The 17712-nt window shown below is 38.0% G+C and overlaps 1 protein-coding gene and 1 long non-coding RNA gene across 3 annotated transcripts in view; one reads left to right on the top strand and one right to left on the bottom strand.

Annotated features, from left to right (window-relative positions):
• The window catches only part of muskelin (muskelin 1), a 25581-nt gene extending 11372 nt beyond the window's left edge, over nucleotides 1-14209 (top strand). The window contains exons 7-15 of one of the 2 annotated variants that reach the window (XM_022075885.2): nucleotides 859-972; nucleotides 3128-3294; nucleotides 5265-5451; nucleotides 5812-6009; nucleotides 6575-6654; nucleotides 6747-6858; nucleotides 9112-9251; nucleotides 9975-10077; nucleotides 12439-14209. In XM_022075885.2, the coding sequence (XP_021931577.2) occupies nucleotides 859-972; nucleotides 3128-3294; nucleotides 5265-5451; nucleotides 5812-6009; nucleotides 6575-6654; nucleotides 6747-6858; nucleotides 9112-9251; nucleotides 9975-10077; nucleotides 12439-12627 (1290 nt within the window). In that variant the 3' untranslated portion in view covers nucleotides 12628-14209. Of the gene's footprint in view, nucleotides 1-858; nucleotides 973-3127; nucleotides 3295-5264; nucleotides 5452-5811; nucleotides 6010-6574; nucleotides 6655-6746; nucleotides 6859-9111; nucleotides 9252-9974; nucleotides 10078-12438 lie in introns of those variants that run through there. The other variant, XM_087349695.1, reaches the window with a different exon arrangement.
• LOC147873779 (uncharacterized) lies at nucleotides 8105-17575 on the bottom strand. Its single transcript, XR_015535343.1, has 2 exons — nucleotides 17479-17575; nucleotides 8105-9234 (listed from the first exon to the last, which is right to left on the bottom strand). It is a non-coding gene; the product is annotated as an uncharacterized LOC147873779 (long non-coding RNA).
• Nucleotides 17576-17712: the final 137 nt, after the last annotated feature.

The following is a 17712-nucleotide window of genomic DNA, read 5'->3' as shown; positions in this document are numbered from 1 at the left end:
GAGTCCACACAGTGTTACAACCCAGAACAACATTGAACAACAAGATCGCCCTGATGACGGAGGCAGTATGACCTCTGAAACGTTGGTTAACATCGACCAGACTACACAGCGCAACAACCCAGAAGACAGAAATCTTCATACTCATCGCCCTGATGACGGAGGCAGTATGACCTCTGAAACGTTGGTTAACATCGACCAGACTACACAGCGCAACAACCCAGAAGACAGAAATCTTCATACTCATCGCCCTGATGACGGAGGCAGTATGACCTCTGAAACGTTGGTTAACATCGACCAGACTACACAGCGCAATAACCCAGAAGACAAATATCTTCATACTCACCGCTGTGAGAACCTCAAGTCTTACAGAACAACATTGTCACCTGAAAACATATTGACAGTGCTATAATGTTCTTGAAACTTACAGTTGACCAAATTTGAGTCTTCAAACATTTCTTGAGCCCCAGTCTCTGTTAGTACTCAGTAATAAAACACTTGGAAGTATATTGAAAATGATGCACTGTTATTGAAACAGCTGAATGTACTGACAGTACTAAAAATTGCACAAAGCTGAATTATAATAAGCACTAGAATGTATTAAAAATGATGCAATGCTATTGAGACATGTAGCTGAATTGTAATAATATCTTCAAGTATGTTGAAGGGTTACAGTGTTTATTATTTTATATAATTCTAAGAACGCATTTAAATGCTCAGTATAACACAGCATTGCCCTGGATCATGACTTGAAGGATCAACTGTGTAGTTTGTTGTAGTGCATGCTTATTTTAACTAATTAAGGAAAGTCTTGTTGGATGAAAAATATTTTGAATTTTAAAACGTTTTAATTTCAAATAGGGAGGACCTAGTGCCCGATCTTGTCACAAGGTCTGCTTAGATCCAGAGCGGAGGCAGATATTTACTCTTGGAAGGTATCTTGACACCCAGTACAGGTCACCAGAAAATCTGAAGGTAATTCTGTTTCTTTCAGTAAATGTTTACTAACATGTCATAATATGCAAATGTTATGTTCTTTTTATTTGGTTTTACCATTACATCAAATGCACTGTAGTCAAGTAGTGTTAAATATGATTGGTAGGATAATTATGTGTGATGAGTTTTGAGTGATCTGTTGTGGCCTATTTTTTAAAATACTGTTCACATCGATGGACTGAGGAGAACCATGAAATACCTTAGTCAGGTTATCTTGTATCCAGCTAGGATTTGAACATGAGAGCGAGACATGTTAATACTGTCCCAGTAATGTAATTTTGACATTCCAGTGATATGGTGATATCAGCTGATAAAAATCTATTGAATAAAAATTATATTGGATATTATCCATCGTCTAGTAAATATAAAACGTAAAACGACGTTTCGGAGATGGGACTCTATCTCCGTCGTTTTACGTTTTATATTTACTAGACGATGGATAATATCCAAGATAATTTTTATTCAATTGACTCTTCACCATCGTCAAGAAGTTTTAGATTTGATAAAAATCTGTTTAAGAATAGCAACATTTTATAAGAACAAATGTATTTTGTATTTACCATATGTATCGGTTCTCAGTCAACCACATTTCGGTTGATTGGTGGTGTTCATCTTTATCTTAAGGTGTTTCATCCACCTTCTGACATCGGTGGCATCTCTGTGCATATAACAGAATTTTCCATAAAGATGGCTGTCTTCTGGGCTGTGGTGCCATATAGTCTGGTAGAAGATTAACATTTCAGAGGAACGTTCTGGTCCATCATTGGTTATGTACCTCTGAAAGATAAGTAAACTTCTACCAGGCGACACGGCTTTACAACACGGATGGCAGCCATCTTCATACTTGCCACCATGAGAACCTCAAATCCTACTTAGAATTTCCCATAGATGACTGCAGCTCATTTTTTCTTCTTCATGGAGAATGAATAAAAATGCTTTAAAACAAACATTAAGGAAAATATTTGAACCTCAGAAGATGAAGCAGGACTTGGTGATTTATGCAGGTCACATAGTATTTTAGAATGAAAACAAGGATGGTGTGATGGGCTGAGCATTTGGCTGGGTAGAGAGATGGAGATTATAAAATTATATTGAATTTTAGTGGAGAAGTATGGAAAGTATAAATTTTGAAGGCTGCAATGACATCAGGGGATGACATTAAGTTGTATCTTACAGAGATGGGTTATGATAATGAGAGGGTCTGCTAGTTCTCGTGAGATCTCATTATAGGTTCCTTGCTCATTTTAGGTTTGTTTTTTATGGATGCTATTTTGGTGCTTTCTGAAACCTGAACTATCCTTAAGTTTTTATGTTTTGTTGTATTTTCTTAATTCTCCATGCATGCACATAAGTTTTTTCTACCTTAATTTTAACTGTTTTTCTAATATACCCCATTATTATAAATTAAGCTCTGAAAACAAAGTTATGGTTGTATTATGTGAAGGAAATGTCATTGTCTAATGCAAGTCACTGAGTCCTGGTGATATTAATCATTACAACCAGTATGGGGAAGTTCTATTACGTACTTCAAGACACCAGTCATTGCAACATAACCATTATATGTGATATGGAGGAAAATCTACTACAGGTGAACCCCAACTTATGAACACAATGTGTTCTTTGAAGTGTGTTTCTAAGTTGAATTTATTTTTTCCGTAAGATATATTATTAGATTTGAACTTCATGCGTCATAAAATGTTTGTAAGCTTGGGGTTCTGTGTTCGTTAAATGAATTGGGAGTTGCAATTTTTTTAGTCGTTTCTTGAAAGTTTGTAAGTAGAGGTTCATCTGTATACCTAATTAAAAAATCCAAGTCATAGCAGTATAACAATTTCATGTGGTACGTAGGAAATACCACTACAGACATTAGGTTTGATTAGATTGAAATAGTTTCTAAGTCTTGATTTTGATTTGTAAGTTAATGTGCTAACTCATCTCACAATGTACCTATGCACTAAACAGGATTTGAAGTTCTCATGGCAAAGGGTATAAAGGTGGATGTCCTCTGGGTTTTACCGCCATGTAGTCTGGTAAACTTCTACCAGAATAAATTGCACTACAACCCAGAAGACAACCTTCTTCTTACCTCTGTACTGTTGTGAATAGGATATTAATGTATATACATATTTTTCAGAGTGACTTTTATGTATATGACATTGAGAACAATAGATGGATATTGATAACGGAAGATACAGGAATGATGGGTGGACCACAACTCATCTTTGACCACCAGATGTCTATGGATGTGCAGAAAAGAACGATATATGTATTTGGGGGCCGTGTTCTCACACCACCTGCTGGGTAAGGCTGATATGCGTGATTGGTTTGTAAATTTAACAGTGCTGTGTCATCTGCATGGGTGACTTATTATAAATAGAATGATTTACAGAAATAAGTATGTACAGTGAACTGGAGGGATGAAGGAAAGTGAATTTTTGTATTTATTATTTATTTATAGCTTATTTAACAACACTTTGTCAGTAGCTCAGACTGCATAGTGTTGAATGAGAGGGTGATAGCATATCTGAAAGGATTAGGAAGGAAGCAGTTGTGGCTTAATTTAAGGTAATATCCCATCATTTGCCTGGAGGAACTGAGGAAACCACAAAAAACTCCAGTCAGGGTAATATCAGACTAGGGAAAACTAAGAAAATGCCTTGTGTAGCTGGTGCTCTGGCTGCGATTTGAATCGAATATCTCCTGAATGCAAGTTAGACACATAGAAATGAATCAGCTTGCTTGTATTTACTTGACTATAAGATGTTCTGTTCATTTTCCACTGTCTTACGTTTGCAAATGAAGATAAATTAATAAAGAATTCAAACACTGATGATCGAACAATTCTGGGGAAGTAGATACGAGGCGCGTCCTCAAAGTAAGTTTCCCTGGGGCCGTTTACAGAAACAAAACACAATTTCATGGAAATATTTATTGCAACAGATACAGCAAGTGTCCAGCTATTTTTCAACATATTCGCCACCGGAATTGAGACATTGGTCATACCGTGGGACCAACTTTTGAATACCTGTGTCGTAGAAGTCTGCCGCCTGGGATTGGAACCACTTTGTGACAACCATCTCCGCCTCTCTGTCATTCTCAAAACGCTGACGCTGACCGGACAGGAATTTCTTGAGGTGTAGGAAAAGATGGAAATCACTGGGAGCGAGGTCCGGGCTGTAGGGTGAATGATTAAACACCTCCCAGCTGAACTCCTGCAGGAGACTTGCTGTCCGTCGAGCCGTGTGCGGCCTAGCGTTATCACTGACCGCACTTCACAGTCGGCGGGAGCTGGAATAAGAACCTCCATCTTCAACAGCTGCAACGATGCTACTGTGAGAACGCGGGAAGTGCCGTTAGTGCATGCGCCATGCTACGTCATTGCTCTATCACGTACGCACAGTCGCTTCGTGCAATATAAGGTTTGCTAGCTGTGGGACGAGTGGGAAACTTACTTTGAGGACGCGCCTCGTATATGATTTTTAAACTTGCTTCCCTGTACAATATTCCTGATACAGGTATTTTATCAGTTGGATGTGATTCCATATTTCGAACCTCTTTGTTTTCACTGAATCAAAGTGAGTGATACTGGAAGCTGAGCAGTGGCTATTGAAAGATTTTCATGTGGATGGGTTCCAAGGTAAAACCACAGTTGTCACATGTTGCTTACTTTGTGTGGGAGGGTAACATTAAATGTATGTCGAGAAAATGGGGTTTGAGGGTGTTCACTGAATTTAATTTGGCTTAGAATAGGGCCTAGTTGCATGTTTGTTGTGAACACAGTAATAAACCTTCAGGTTCCATGAAGGGCAGATAATTCTTTGATCAGCTGAACAAATATCAACTTCTAAATAAGGGCCCTGTTTTGTGGATTTGGTTGGTTAGTTTTTGTTTGATATGTTGACGCTCACAATCTTAATCAGTAAAACTGAGTCATTAACAAACCACAAACCAATCATGACACTGAGTCGATTGATTGTTGTCACATTCAGAAATGTTGATTCTGATGTGATAATCAGACATAATCATCAAAGTGCTGTAGTGTTTGCTGATGATTGCTCCTGTCTCATATTGAATGTATAGTTCGCGACTGTGATCTTGAGACTTGCAGGGTGAGGAAGTGGGGTGAAGGAGGAAGGAGGAAAGGTAGCGTCTGCCTTTAACGCTACAGACTTACTGCATTCCTTGCAAGTATCAATATTACAGTCGTGGACTGTACACATAATTGTTGTGAGAAGTTGTGGTGACACTGCTCTGAGTCACGATGTTTGCAGAATGGCTGATGACAGATCTGGATGTATGGGACTTGTTGGATCATCTGAACCAGTATTCTCTGGATTGTTCTCCTATCATGTTCCTACAAACACGTGGAAGAAGCTGTGTGACGACTGCAGCAGACCAGGCAGCCCAGGAGTACCAACCATCAGATCACGTGTTGGACACTCTATGCTTTTCCATCCAGTAAGTCCCTCCTTCTCCCCCCAATTTATAAACTATTTAATCGTTTGTTTTAAGTCATGGGTTTTCGGGCTGTTGCGCCATAGAAGAAGAAGAAGAAGAAGAAGAAGTTATGAGTTTTACAACAGTTCTTTCATGTGGGAAAAGGAATTGTGACTTGAATATGTTAACTGTTAAAAAATTGTTCTGTAGGGAGCTCAGTCCTTCCTTTAAAGAGCAGCTTGTATGAATAAGTGTGTGTGCGCGAGTGAATTTTCATGTGCATGCATGCAAGATTCCTAACCTAACTCTGCCATCAACATAGAATACAGGCTTCAACTTTGAATATATGCACTGGTAATTTGTTGTAATTTATGATTTTAGGTGTGCCGTAAACTATTTATCTTTGCTGGCCAGAGGAGTAAAGAGTACCTGAATGACTTCTTTACATTTCATGTGGACACACATGAAGTAAGACAGATATCAGAAGGAGCAAAGAAAGAATCATGCAACATTCCAGCAGCAGGATTTACTCAGCGGGCAACAATTGATCCCGATCTCAATGAGATATATGTTCTGTCTGTAAGTGAATGCTAGATCATTTGTTTAGATTAAAACTAACAATAGGAAACCAAGTTATTAAACAAAATTTAGCTTCAGATAGATTCCAGTCATAGTACTTATTTGTAGTAACCAGGTAATCAAGTCCTTGGAGCAGAGTTCTTGAAAAGCTGACAGTCACCCATGTGGTCGTGAAATCACCCATCCTTTATGGGAACCCCAGAGTTCATTACCGTGTTCACAATAGCTCAACATTGGGCCCTATCCAGCACCAGTTGAATCTAGTCCACACCCTGCATATTCTTTAAGGTCCCTTTTAATATTATCCTCCCATGTACACTATCTCTTCCATATAGGTTTTCTAACCAAAATGTGTGCGTTTATCATCTTTCCCATTCCTGTTACATGTCCCACCTACCTCACCCTCCTTTATTTGTTTGTTTGTGACCATAAATATACGCCACTGTTTGTGTGTATGCATGCGACAGTGGTAGTAAAACAATTGACAATGACTTTCTTACATATGAGTTTCTTCTGTTTATAGATTGTTATAGTAACATGCATACTTTCTTATTTTCACTTGCAGGGTCTTAGTAAGGATAAGGAGAAGAGAGATGACAATGTGCAGAACTCATTTTGGGTTTATTATATCGTACAGAACAAATGGTATGCTTCTCGTTCAGTTGTTATGGTAGAAACATATGTGAATTTTAAACATTTGTTTCTTGAGGGATATTGAGCAATTTTCTGTATTTCAGGTCGTGTATATATAGAAATGAAAATACTGGTGAACAGTACTGGAACAAGATGCAACATTTAGAGCCATGTCCAAGATTTGCACATCAGTTAGTATATGATCATGTTAATAAGGTTTGTTCTTAATTTAATCTAGTCTTTTTTTCAATACAGATGATATCTGTAATTATCGTAGGAATATAACCCTTTCATGAGCCGGGATAGGTCAGTCAGTATAGTGACTAGGTACGGGCTGGACGATTGGGGATCGATCCCCGACGGGGGCAGAGGATTTCTCCTCTAGCCTCTGCGTCCAGACCGGCTCTGGGGCCCACCCAGCCTCTTGTCCAATGGGTACCGGGGTCCTTTCCCGGGGGTAAAGCACGGCCGGGGCGTGATGCTGACCACTCATCTCCGTCTGGTGCCGAGGTCAAGAAAGAGTAGGAGCTATACCTCCGCTCCCCCCAAGCGCCTACATGGCGTATAGTGGGATGCTTTACTTTTTTACTTACATAACCCTTTCTTGTTAAGTTATTCTTCTCCTTCTTACTGCCCACACATGTTGCTACAATTACCAGATATAGTAAAAAAAATAAATAACACATGGAATGAAATATTTGTTGAAGATTTCCGTCTTCTGGTTTGTTGCGCTGTGTAGTCTGGTCGATGTTAACCAACGTTTCAGAGGTCATACTGCCTCCGTCATCAGGGCGATGAGTATGAAGATTTCTGTCTTCTGGGTTGTTGCGCTGTGTAGTATGGTAGATGTTTACCAACGTTTCAGAGGTCATACTGCCTCCATCACCAGGGCGATGAGTATGAAGATTTCTGTCTTCTGGGTTGTTGCGCTGTGTAGTATGGTAGATGTTTACCAACGTTTCAGAGGTCATACTGCCTCCGTCATCAGGGCCAGTATGACCTCTGAAACGTTGGTTAACATCGACCAGACTACACAGCGCAACAACCCAGAAGACGGAAATCTTCATACTCACCGCTGTGAGAACCTCAAGTCTTACATAAATATTTGTTGATTTGTCAAATAAAAAGTTATGAAAATATTTGGCACTTGGGAGGACCGAACAGAGAAAATGTAGACAATACAATTATTCAAAAGCAGTCAGCTCAGCCATTGTATACTGAAACATATGACACTGTTAGGTTCAGTGTAACACAAATGGAATTCGGAATGGCAGATGTTGGACTCCACTTGACAGCAACAATTATTTAATGTTTTAGATATGCTACTTAACCTTTATGCTGCATATTGTTTTCATTGCTTTGCCAAAAGAATGTAATAATTTTAAGGTAAAAATCTAAACTCATTTTGATAATCAAATTATTATGCGTATGGAGAAAAATGTAAAAATTACCAACAGACCAATCAGATACACAATATTATATTTACAGAATACTTTCTTACAATCTTATAACCACTGAAAATTGGTGAACATTGCCACAGATGTCATAATCATGCCCAGAACATAAAATTTTAAGTTCACACGCAGCTTCAATCTCTTGACTCTAGATGGTGACACTGTGTAGTTAACAAGAACACAATTTTAGAGCTGAAGAGTTAAGGTAAATGTCAGAGCTAAAGGCAAAGACTTTTTTTATGTGGACGAATGTCTCTTTTGAGGTATAAGGTGATCAATTGACATTCAACTACACTCGAATGACACAGCATATGGGTTAAACATTATTTAAATTCTTCATGTACAAGTATTTATTAAACTTTGTTACATTTGTAAGACATTTTCACTAAACACTGGAAATAAGTTTAAAAAATGTAATCCTCAAATCCAAGGACACGTTCTTTAATTTCTCAGACCTCGTGTTATGCCGAGGTCTTTTCAGCGTGGCACGTGTTGCATTCACATGGTACAAGATTGTTGTTGCCAAATATATAGCGTACAACCTGTAGGGTGTTACCTGAGCATACAATAGTGAAAGATTCTTACTGAACAGAATCAAATACACCTTTCCATTTGCTTCTCAATCTTGGATTTTATAATTGCCCTTATTCCTTTCTAGCTTCGTTGACAACATTTTTATTTGAAATTTCTGTACAGTATGTAAAATATATGAGACTACTGTGGTATTAATTTTCACAGTGACATTTTTATACCTCTTTTATGTGAAATGTTATAACAAAATATTCAGTTATGTTGGATACAAATATAGTGTTAAGTTCTGAATTTGATGTGTTGATAGTTGCTTATAATCACTGCAGTTGGGATGAGGTAGATGCAGTGTCTGTAACCAGTGGTTAGTGGTTATTCTCTGCAGACACTTAATAACCTGCACCTCAGTCACTGACATTTTTCATCCATGCTTCAGCTTTATCAGTTCATGTATTATGTTGTGTACAATTGTGTCTTATGATTCCAGGTACACTATCTTTTCGGTGGTAATCCAGGAAGAGCGTGTTTACCCAAGCTTCGTCTTGATGACTTCTGGCAGCTGCAGTTATGCCGACCCACACATGCTCAACTCTTGCAAAGGTGCAAACTCCTGATACGAAAACACAGGTACACACACACACGTATGTCAAATGGTCATCAGGAAATAGAAACATAGAAACATTGATTTCATAAACACATTATTGAAACTATTTGTAGTTTATTTTCTCCTGTGATAGATTGTTTTATAAATATTGCACCCAGGTAGTCAACATCAAAGTAAATAAGTAATTAACCAACTTATTCTCTGGTATTAGAACTGGATCAGCGCATCACATCCAATGCAGACGTCCAACACTGGACTTAATTTTGAGTCAGTTACGTTCAGTCCACATTGACTAACCCCACTGAACAGGGTGTTCTTGAAGAGAGCACACTTTTCCAATCTGAAAGATACCTCACAATACTTTAAATTGTTCATCAAAATATTTTGTCTTTTTTGCAGCATGTCATTAGATCTCTACATAATTTTTTCCAAATGATAGTATCAGTTTTGAGGAAGAGTTTTATCCAGTAAAAAGTGTTTGTGTTAGTCATTATTTAGCCATGTTTTCTTGTCTGGTTTAAACTGTTATTTAAAAGTTTAGAAGTGAATGTGCTAGATGTTGAAGGAATGTTAACAGTCGATTCACGTGTGTGTAGGGAGATTTGGTAATTTGTTCAGGCTAAAGTTTTGAAATAAGTAGAAACTTATGTACAAAGAAAACACAGAAAGAAGAGGCTTTTATCATAGTGATGGAAGAACCAGTGAATTGATAACATTTAATGTCTTTATTCTTTATATTTGGGCAGGTATGAAGAATTAGCTGCAAAGAATCAGATGAGTGCATTATATTATCTGCAGACCACTCTCTCAGAAATAATAGATCACAATGATCCTAAGCAGACAAAAGAGGTAAGTTTAAGCATCGTTGATATCTGGACAGGGCTCAGAATTCTCTTTCCAGCACATCTGTGAGCTTCCTCTTACTTTTCATCCCATAGATTTATAATCTCATGCTCTCTCTCTGGTCACCTGTCTTTATCTGTTCTTTTTGTGCCCTCTTTCCATCTCTTCTTATATGCAATAATCTTTTTTTTATGTATTTATTATTCCAGTCTATACACAAACTTAATTTAAAAATGTTGTTGTTAAAATTATAGCGCTTTTCATCGTATTACGATGTTACATTTATTCAGCGCTTATTATTAACGACATGTTTCGATGCTATTATTGCATCATCTTCAGGTTTTTATCGTTATTTATATCTTTAAAACTATTATATATTTTAATGCAACCATTTATTGATTTATTGATTTGTTTTGTAGATTTTCTTTTGTAGGTTTTTCAGTCTTGCCACGGTGGTCTAGCGGTTAGAAGGCTGGCCTTGTAATCCTGGGGTCTCGGGTTCGATTCCCGGCAGTACCCGAATTTATAACTTGTGTTGGGCAAGGCCGTGGTCTAGGCAACACGGAGTTTTCCTCCGGGGGCTTCCCCGGTTTCTCCGTGGCATCCCAACAATTACTCCATTCACACACAGAAGAAGGCAATGGCAAACCACTTCTGGATCATCTGCCAAGAACGTATATGAACAGGTCCCAGTCCGAGAAAAGGATGGAAGGATCCTGTTCATATGGACCTGTCGTCAGACAGAACACTAAATAATAATAAGATGAGGTGATCTAGCGGTTAGAACGCTGGCCTTGTAATCCTGGGGTCTCGGGTTCGATTCCCGGCGGTGCCCGAATTTATAACTTGTGTTAGGCAAGGCCGTGGTCTAGGCAACACGGAGTTTTCCTCCGTGGCATCCCAACAATTACTCCATTCACACACAGAAGAAGGCAATGGCAAACCACTTCTGGATCATCTGCCAAGAACGTATATGAACAGGTCCCAGTCCGAGAAAAGGATGGAAGGATCCTGTTCATATGGACCTGTCGTCAGACAGAACACTAAATAATAAAAAAATAAATAGACTGGAATAATAAATACATACTTAGTTCAACACAAACATGACGCATCTAAGCTACAAATCTTTTTTTATGTTATTGACCTTACGTATCTTACATGTCATACTTCATTTTTGTTTGTACATTTCTTCTTTCTATCTTCAGTCACTTATTTTTTGTTTTGTTTCTTGTTACCCCTTGTCCATATTTATCATATTTTATCATAACCAACATTTTGTTTAATTTAAACTACAACATTTTTGATAAACCACTGGTAATATTTGAAAGTAAGACATGCATATTGAACTGATTATTCAATTTACATCACTGCATGACCAGGGGTTGTAGTGGGGTGGGGAGGCAGAACTCTTCTCTATTACAAAGATTAAGTGGTTAATGCTGTTCAAGGAAATAATTACGTTTACGGTGATAACTACATGAAACCCGTAAATACGGAATGCAGAGTAATTGATTGCTGAAGCAGGTAGAACATATAGGTACTGCTGAGCTTAAAAGGGTTAGAGAAATTATTCTGAAAAAGACTGACACCTGAGTGCAAACATAGATGTAAACATTTTGAACACTGGAAGTACTCCTGTTACTCATAATTTAACAATTACGGAGATGAGGTTCTTAAATTTTTGAAGTGGAAAAAAAGGAAGCATAAAACTTGTATAGTGTGTCGTGAAGTAATGTTTTTGCGGTATAAATAGCAGTGTTTGTTCTCTTCTTCTTCTATGGCTCTCCGGTCCGTGTTCAGTCCATGGCCTCCTCAATTCTCCTCTTCCAGTCGGTCCTCTGTTAGATCCGTCTGTCCGAGGCTTTGATCGAGGTTTCGAAACATCTTCCTTTTTACGGCGCAAGGTTGTTAGCCTTGCGACCAACCCACAACCTGGAGGACCAGGATACCTGTCTTAGTCTGACCTCTCCCCCTCGACCAATCTTGCTAGGGAGGCCCTACCAGTAGCTCTTGGGGTCACTGAGGTACTCAAACCCCACCACCACGACAAGGTGCAGGTACCATTAAGTGGGGAGCAGTGTTTGTTAGAAGATCATATTAATAGTAATCCCGGTAGACAGGCATTCAAAGATGCACATTATCTTTGATCATCTACATAGGTTCTGAGTTTATTTTTCAGGATATACATGTTTATGTACAGTTTTTTATTGTACTGTCAGTGGACTGATCATCCATTCAAGTTGTTATGCCATCTGTCTGAACAGGATATGGAAAAACTCTATGGTTACAGTAGCCCATGGCTTGAATTAGGCTGTAGTATTGAGAATAATTTAATGTGTTGAGTTTCTGATATAACTTTGTGATTAGTTTCAGTTGCTCACTGAAGTATTATTTCGAGAGCAAGAAGACAGAGATGTTACTGCAGTGGAGGGGAGTGAGACTGAGAAACTGGACTGTCACCATCAGCGTTCACATCTGTTTGACCAACTTATATACTTCTTCCCTAATACCATGACACAACCCACAGGTAACCTCATAGACCTGATCCCTCTGTGACCATATGGAAACCATATTTCCTAGACCTTCTGCCAATCCTGTGATGTGTATTTCTGTTGTCCTGTTGGTGTAAGTCGCCATTATTTTCTCTGTAGCCTCGACAATCAGCGATGTTTATTCCAGTTCCACATACAATAGATGGTTAATTTGCATCTGTCATTCTGTGCGTAACCCTCTCCATTTTCTAGGATGTAGGAATGTAACATTTTATAGGAGTTGTTCTTGAAATGCTGTAACTATACTGTATATACTTGTACAAAATTAACTTGCTTTTCTAATTTTTTTTTAACTCTTACAGTTATGTGATTTGTTAACCCAGTTTTGTGCTTGTGGTAAATATGAATGTTTAGTTCATACAACTTTTCTTTTTATACTACTCTGACTTTTGGGCACTATCCTTCAGCAGAATTTACTTTCCTTCGCTCCCGCTGCTATTTTCTTCACCAACATTTTGAAAATACTCATGCCATGAGTGAACTGTACAGTTAAATACTTGTAGATTTAATCGTTAAAAATTTGCCAAAGCAGAATTAACCTTACAGACACAATATTTTGTTGTTTACCTTTTGTTTATATTGATGTGGTTTTGTTCACTGCATTGAGTGTAAAGTTGTGAAATGTCAAAAATATTATTAGTTGCAACTGTGATATAGATTTGTTTTGCTGTGTTATGCTTAATTTCTCAAGGGTAGTGCCTAACAAAACCAAAGAAGGAACTTGGAAGGACCTCAGGTTGCCAAACTCCCTGAAGAACACCATGCTGTGGAATGGCATATGTCTCACCCCTCTGAACATTGATCTGTACCGTGTCATAACGAAATACAAGAACTCTGGGTTATACAGTTTGTTTCTTACAGTCTTTTTTAAGACAAAATTTACATGTTGAAAATACTGTTTGTAATTTTGAGAAACTGATTATGCTTGATAAATTTGTTAAGATTTTCTTTCTTTGTGGAGAATGAATGACTAAATGAATGAATTTAAATTATGCATTCACATTAATTGGAAGTATATTGTAAACTATACTGAATTTTAAGTGTACCCAGTATGTTTTATACCTCAAATTTGCATACAGTAAGGTTTATAGTCACGTGTGTTATATAAATTTGTGAGTTGGTGGCATTTCCATATTTAATTATAAGTAAAGAAAGAACTGACTGAGGAAACACATTGGTCTGAGATTCAGTTTTTTCTTTAAGTGGAATAATTATTATAAATTAAAAGATTTAGCTTTCTGGCTGACTTTAACAGCTTTGTAATTACATTTACAAAGTATTAGAAATTGCCATCTGTAAATACCGGAATTGTACGCAGGTCCTTACTTGTTAAGCATGTACGGATTCCGTTACATGACTTAACATAAATTCATAGGACTGTCAGTTATTAAAATTAAGTCCAATAAGAATCACCTGTGTTTATCAATACGTAAAGAAATCTCCATTCCTGGTAGGGTAGGGTATCTTTGGTAATGTGTATGTTTGCAGATAAAAATGTGAAGCTTCAAGCATGACTGGACATATGCACCAGTACATGAAGTGGATTAATTATTTCTGTTTCATGCAAAATGTTTTACAGTTCTGAAGTTGTTGTTTTTCTTTTTCTGCCTTTCTCCCTTATTATATTATGTTATGTCTCCTTTTGATTATTTTTCTTTCTCTCTTCCTGTCATCACTTTCTTTCCTCCTTTTCCTTTTTATCTGCCTTCCTTCATCACCACTCTTTCTTTGTGTGTATTAGAGAGACATTTGGTTGAGTGTGTGTGTATATCTATAAAATCTTCTTGGGCAATCAGCCGCATCAACTGGTTACCGTAGTAAACCGACGTTTCGGGAACCAACTTTGTCACCGTCTTAAGCCCTGAAGATGTAGACAGTACTTTTATCTGAAATGTTGGCATCTACTGACAAGTCTGCAGTGCTAAAACCCAGAACAGCTCATCATTGCCACCTCAAATCTTACCTGAAAGTAAGACTGTTATTCCAAAAAATTAGGTTAAACACAGGCTTAGCTAGAGATGCAAAGTACGGATAAAATTCTTTTCTTGTCTGGGAAGAACTGGATTTTTGGGAGGGAATATACTGATAGATAAAATTTGGAATAGTGAGAATTATATTGATTTTCACATTGGAGAGACTCATATGCTAGTTTTCCAGTCCAGTCAATCAAGTTCTTGGAAGGTATCTTACCTGCATTAATTTCAGGTCTGACAGCTGACCTTAACATAGTAGTTAATCTGTGTTACTCTATGATTCTGGGGCCAAAATTGAAACAGGTCATTATGTCATAAAAATTACTTTTATTCAGATTCTGAAGCAGTCTAACAAAACTATCCTTTTCTTGAAGTAGCATTAAGGTTTTATTGCTGAAAATTAATGTTTTCTCCATTTCTTTGTGATATTTTCTTGTGCTTTCCCAGTTTCTTCCCACAGTTCAAAATTGCCATCTTTAGGCATAGCACACAGTAAATGTTCACAAGTGGAAACATTTTTACCAGCAATTGTTCAGGAGACATGAATAATTATTTGAACGGCAAGAAAATTATGCTAGGTCTTCACATGGGCATGTGACATCAAAATCAAGAATGCCAACTGTTGAGTTGGATAAGTGTAGAGGTCAGATGTGTGGTTTGTTTTCTACGTGCAGTAAATATTCATCAGCAGTAAGATGCAAGGTGATGTGATCATGCTCCTTGACATTGGAACACCACACACATCTTGCACACAGTCCAACTTAGTACCTTTAGACCTTCATCTACTTGGGCTCCTCAAATAAGCCTTAATGGGCCAGAGATTTGTGAATTATGATGATGTTATTGCAGCAGTGACAACTTAGTTACAGGCATTTCACCAGGATTTATTTGTGAGAGCCTTCAATGCACTAATTTCCTGGTAGGACGAAAGCTTCAACAGGGGTCAATATACAGGATGATTCAAAAGGTTAGGGCCAAACTGAAGGAGCGTATAGAGAGACTCGGAGAGAACAACTTTCGAGTAGGAATCCATGTCCTTCGAAGTTATCCTGAGTCAGTAGAGGCCATTGAAGGTAGGGAAGTCTGAAAACATACCGCTGAAATAATCGTACCTTGCTATTCTCCTACTAGCTTAATTTTGAATCCCACGTATCCCGGGCGTTGGATAGGAAGAGGAGGGCCGGTTGAATGGCCAGCCCTCTCCCCAGACTTGACACCTCTCGATTACTACTTTTGAGGGCAAGTCAAGAGCCTCGTTTACGACACATCAGTGGACGACCCAAAGCAACTTTTGGTCCAGAATACTTGCTGCATCTGACGTGGTCTGAGACTCCTGGGGTTTTTGAAAGGGTGCGCCAGAGTTTAGTTCATCAATGTAATGCCTGCATTGAATGTGGAGGATGCCACTTTGAACACCTGTTGTAAATTTCGTTTGTAAGATTGCTAATGTAATCCTTGTACATTAATAAAAAAAACAAAATTAAGCTACTAGGAGAATAGCAAAGTACATATCAGATTTCCCTACCTTCAATGGCCTCTACTGACTCAGGATAACTTCGGAGGACATGGATTCCTATTCGAAAGTTGTTCTCTCTGAGTCTCTCTATGCCCTCCTTCAGTTTGGCCCTAACCTTTTGAATCATCTTGTATATGCAGGCAGTTGTATCTCTGGTAATAAATGCCATGTCATACCATCTTTGTATACATTACTTGCAGAACAGCCTTTTTATATTGTATCATCACCTAGCTGGAAAATGTTTCACATCAGCGGTATTGTTATGGGAGCATTGTTATTACTGGATATCACCTCATACAGGCCTTGGTCTGTAAGACTTGAGGTTCTCACAGCGGTGAGTATGAAGATGTCCGTCTTCTGGGTTATTGCGCTGTGTAGTCTGGTCGATGTTAACCAACGTTTCAGAGGTCATACTGCCTCCGTCATCAGGGCGATGAATCGCGCAATAACCCAGAAGACGGACATCTTCAGGCCTTGGTCTCATTGTAGGGATCTAAAGTTCATCATTTGTATGCAATAATTCTGCTTGTTCTATGCTGCTGAAAGGACTGTTGTGCCAGATAGATGGGGAAAATGTTTGCAGTTGTGTCATGTAGTATGTGATCTTTTTTTTCTTCTCATACCTCTACAGTCCTTGAAGGACATTGGTCTCCTCACATGTGGTAGGTTCCTTAATCTGTTTTAGATATTTGGTAGGACTCCTTGGACAAGTGATCAGCCTGTCGCAAGGCCTCTAGCTGTACACGGGACAGCACAGCACAGAAATACGCTGACAAACATCCATGGCTTGAGTGGGATTTGAACCCATGATCCCAATCCCAATGTTGAAGCGATAGATCCCCACGCCCCCAGACTGCAAGGCCACTGACCAGCAGACATGTGGAATGGAATTACTTCAAATATATGAACAGAATAATTGCATGGACATTAAGGTAATGAAGATATATTAATTTGTGATATTACACAAGGAATAAAAGTATCTTGCAAGCATAAAAGGAGTCTGTTTGTCTGCAGTAGGAACAGTAATGAGCATTTTATAATAAGTATTGTAAAATCCTGAATATTATAAAAAAGGCTAAAAAGCAGCATTATAGTAGACTTATAGCAAAATCGGACAATAAAATAAAAACAACATGGAACATAATAAAAAGGGAGACGGGAAAAATACATTTATAAGAATGGATGTCATCTCTTCTAATAAAATAATAAAGTAAAGGATCCAGGAACAGGAGCTAATGCCTTGAACAAGGTTTGAGTTGGAACTTGTATAATAATCTGACTTGTTTCATTTGTTAGGATATTATTGTATTGTGTAGATATGCAAGATTTACTATTAACTTGCGACGGTAAGCTGTGTTGAACTTACTTTATTTTGCACATGTTCTGAGCCGTACTCTGCCTTTTCGGCATTTTTCGCCTTTCATCGCTAACCAGAATACTACGAGAGTCTTGGACATGCATTATTGCATATATAACGTTGAATTACTATATATTTCTTATTATTTAAATATAACTCGCAAATTAGTTTCATCTTATCCATTTTATTTTTAGAATACCCGTTAATTTATGTAATACAGAGGTGAGCAATGACTTTGTTGGT

This window comes from Zootermopsis nevadensis, unplaced genomic scaffold (assembly GCF_977971745.1).
Source record: "Zootermopsis nevadensis isolate Lab colony 2312 unplaced genomic scaffold, Znev_1.0 Znev_ptg000016l, whole genome shotgun sequence".
Classification (NCBI taxonomy): domain Eukaryota; kingdom Metazoa; phylum Arthropoda; class Insecta; order Blattodea; family Termopsidae; genus Zootermopsis; species Zootermopsis nevadensis.
Note: the sequence above shows the minus strand (reverse complement) of the source record. Positions and strands in the feature narration are given on the sequence as shown.